This window comes from Apaloderma vittatum, unplaced genomic scaffold, assembly GCF_000703405.1.
Source record: "Apaloderma vittatum isolate BGI_N311 unplaced genomic scaffold, ASM70340v1 scaffold1445, whole genome shotgun sequence".
In the NCBI taxonomy this organism is placed as follows: domain Eukaryota; kingdom Metazoa; phylum Chordata; class Aves; order Trogoniformes; family Trogonidae; genus Apaloderma; species Apaloderma vittatum.
Window position 1 is genome coordinate 2,664 of NW_009715246.1, and position 3,892 is coordinate 6,555.

At 42.4% G+C, this 3,892-nt stretch overlaps 1 protein-coding gene across 1 annotated transcript in view; it reads left to right on the forward strand.

Annotated features, from left to right (window-relative positions):
- The window catches only part of LOC104273631 (protein enabled homolog), a gene marked incomplete at its 5' end in the record, with an annotated part of 20,759 nt that overhangs the window by 95 nt on the left and 16,772 nt on the right, over positions 1-3,892 (forward strand). The window contains 3 exon segments of the mRNA XM_009869023.1: positions 1-221; positions 1,452-1,619; positions 1,622-2,245. The exon segment at positions 1-221 is cut by the window's left edge and continues 25 nt beyond it. Coding sequence (XP_009867325.1) covers positions 1-221; positions 1,452-1,619; positions 1,622-2,245 — 1,013 coding nt within the window.

Sequence of the window (3,892 nt, forward strand, 5' to 3'; positions counted from 1 at the left end):
GGAAAGAGTTGAAAGAGAGCGCCTAGAACAGGAGCAGCTGGAGAGAGAACGGCAAGAAAGGGAACGACAGGAGCGCCTAGAAAGGGAGAGACAAGAGAAGGAGAGGCAGGATCGAGAAAGACTTGAACGACTTGAACGGGAAAGGCAAGAAAGAGAACGACAAGAACAGTTGGAAAGGGAACAATTGGAATGGGAAAGAGAGAGAAGAATTTCAAATGCTGGTAAGAATTTAAAAACCAAGTGTATTCAAGTACCAGACTACTTGTGAATGTGTCTGAGTGATGGAGTGGGAGAGAAGCAACAAAGGGCAGTGAGTACAGTTGCATAACAACAGTCAGTACTTCAGGCTTCTATTTGCTGGAATTGCTTCCTCTTTTTTATGACAAGAAGTCCAAGAGCTTTGACTTTCCTGTCATAATTTTCCACTAACTCTGAAATGAATTTTTTTTTTTTTTTGCACTACTTGCTCGCTCCATTGCTGTACTTCCCGATTGCTTGAAGAGCTTGAGTCATATTGGGCACCTTCAACATTGGTCAAAGTATGATGAGTTAAAATTTTGAAATACCGTGTTGTTTGCTCTGTTCAACTAGATGCATTCTCGTTACCTAATTTTGAAAAAAACCCAAACTCTAAACATATCAGGTTGAGTATGTTAATATAGAAGTTACGTACCTATACAAGAGAAAGTAGTAGTTTGAAAAATGCCCTTCAGTGTGAAGTCCTGCTTAATTTATCATTGTAGTAATATTTAAGTGAAATGTATTATATGTGTTTGTAGATAAGATAATGCACTGCCTGCAGAAATGTATCCGGTGATAACTGAAAGCTTTCTCATTTTGGTAGTATAATGGAACATTAGTCAAGCACATGGTTGTTCTTCAGTAACAAACTCAATTTATGTAAGAAGCCAGCTCATGGTAAAAGCCGAGGAATAGTACTTAAGAGCTAGTCGTTTTAGAGCAGAGGATTTAATCGATAGTTTTATTCCCAGTACTTTCAAGTTTGCGATGGAGCTTTTTCTAGGGAAGAGAAAGATGGTACTTGCTGCCTATGGTATGAATTTTGTTAGTGGAGTTGTAACAAATGTTAAGATCACTACACTTGCTTGCAGTTTGCAACCAAATGAGAAGATAAAAGCTGATAAAAGACTGAATTAATCAACCTTATATCTAATCCATCTCACAGATGGAATTTGGGAAAACTTGCTCAAGAATGTACTTGTAAATTCACATGTTGGCACAAAAATAGTTGATAAAGCTAAAAAGCAGCTGTTGATAATATGTAAAACTTTCCTAATAGTGTTTTCACTTGTGCCTAATCCTCTGGTACTAACTGTAGTCTACATTTATACATTTTGTTTGAATGCTGGTTTTGTTGCTTCATTAGCTCCCTTTTTCTCTTTCTCCTTTTTTTATCCTGCCTTTGCTGCTGCTTTCCATCTTCTGTCCAGCTCCATCTTTCGACAACTCCCCGTATAGCACTCCACTTCCTGAATACTCCAGTTGCCAGCCTCCTTCAGCACCTCCTCCATCATATGCAAAAGCAGTCTCAGCACCAATGTCAGAGGCCGCCCCGGAGTACGCTGTAGTGACTTCTGCACCACCGACTTCCACTCCCCCTCTCTAAGGCACTCTGCATCACGTTTTGCTACATCTTTAGGCTCAGCTTTCCACCCCGTTCTCCCCCATTACGCTACGGTTCCTCGACCGCTGAACAAAAGTTCTCAGCCCCCTTCTCCTGTCAATGCCCCAGCGACTTTGCCTCCAAATACAAAGCCTGTTGCCTGGTCCGCGCCCAGTTTTGCCCCCCTTCCCCCTTCTCCTCCGGTAATGATAAGCAGTCCACCGGGCAAAGCTACTGGTCCAAGACCCGTCCTCCCAGTGTCGGCTTCTAATCCAGTCACCCAAACGTCCACGTCTCCTACGGCTCCTAATGGGCTTCCTGAAAACCTGGCTTATCCGGTTCCTTCACCTTCTACCTCAGGTCCAACTCCGCCTCCGCCACCTCCTCCCCCCCCACTGCCTTCCTTTCCGCCTCTGTCACTCTCTGGACCTCAAGCTTCTCCTTCTCCCAACTCCCCGAATGCCTCGACTCCCTCATCCAAGCCTAGTGTTCTCCCTTCTCCCTCTGCAGCTACCCCTGCCTCTGTTGAGAACTCTCTAAACTCTGTGCTGGGAGACTCCTCTGCTTCTGAGCCAGTCTTGCAGGCAGCCTCTCAGCCGATTGAACCTACGACCCAGCAGGGTAAGGCTTTCTGTTATTGCTACTAATGCACTAATCAGGAATGCAGTCGAAACCAATTGGTACCAAAGCCCGTAACTGCCCCAAAGAATTAATACGACGCTTCCAAAGTGGCAGTGATCTTAATACCACAACGAAATACCATTTGGAAAACTGGGGTAAGGGAAACGATAAAGCTCGGTGGAAAAGAGCCGGACTTCTGTGACCTGTCATTAGTAAAATTCTGATTTCTTAAGCTCTCGCCTGTTGAGAACAGAGTTTGTTGAATGCTTGCTTGGTAAATCTTGCGCCGTTTGTTTGTGTGGAACGTGGTGTTAATAGGCAGCCTTGTTAGTTTCCTAATGGCAGCCAACGTGGAAGAGTACTTGTGCAGCTTTAGACATGTGAATGACGACCTTAAGCGAGGAACAGTGCAAACCACTTTAAGGCTCTTTATATAGTGTCAATTTTTAGAAAGTAATTTGTAAGACCTACAGCATTTCTTTCTGAACAGGGGTCATATTTTGGTATATGGCTGTATGTGTGCGTATATATATTATAAAGACAGGTCTTCCTGTGGTATTCTAGCAGCATAGCTAAAAAGACTTTAGCAAAAAGGTTGGTTAAGCAGGTGGACACTCTACCAGTGTGGTAGAAATGTGTTTTCCATGTTAACCTGAATCATGCTTTATATTGATTTCCTGGATTCAGGTTTTGATACGTAAGTCTGCAGGAGCTCAGCGAAGGGTGTGGACAGGGGACTCCTGGGGGATGAGCAGATTGTGGCTTCATCACACACAAGCCGTGCATCACACACAAGGCGTGCAGAGTACATCCTGTTTATACCCTCTTGTCTTAAGCAAAGGTGTGAGCTGCTCTGGGGTGCAGTGGAAATAGGGTGAATAGCTTCACTTGTAGTGTGGAATAAAGAGTGTGCACTTGGATGGTGAGCGACATCAGGAGAGTTCAAAAGGCTTTTAAATTTACACAGTGGTTGGCAGAATAGGAAAACAGGAAGACTCATTTGTGAAATTCCTGCCTGTAGAGGTTGCTTAAGGTGGTTTTGCAGTGTTTTTAGTAGCTTATGACAGCTTGTGTGGGGCTGTTTTCTTAGTTACAGTTTCTTAAACTGTTCCTATAATAACACAGTGATCATCAGAATTCTTTCTTCAAAATGCATTTTGTATGGCATATTAATGTGAATTTAAAGCAGTAAAGGAATCACAGGAAAAATAAGTAATTTGTTCTCATCAGCTTAAAATATGTCAACCTTCTAACTCACTAATTAGTGTTTGCGTTAAATTATTAAAGTTGATTCCTGGAATATTTTGGGGGTTTTTTTAAGAGGAAAAATTTTTATACAGCTTAATAATTGGCATTGGAACAGAACGCAAACAGTTCAAGGGTTCAGATGTTTGGGTGGTCTGTTAGATGCTGGTTAGTACAATGAGAAGCCACTCGGTGTTTAGCACCATTCGAACACAGTGTTGTTCCTACGTGGCATGATGCTTGTGCCTTACTTGATTCCTTGTAAAATCTTTGCCTGTTTCCCAGTGTAAGATTCTTCATGTAGCTGAAGGGGGTTTTCTATGTAAATGTCTCTGAAACTGTCTGATCTTTGGTAGCATACTATGTAATATGTTTAGTTCATTTAATAAGAACACTTCTCTC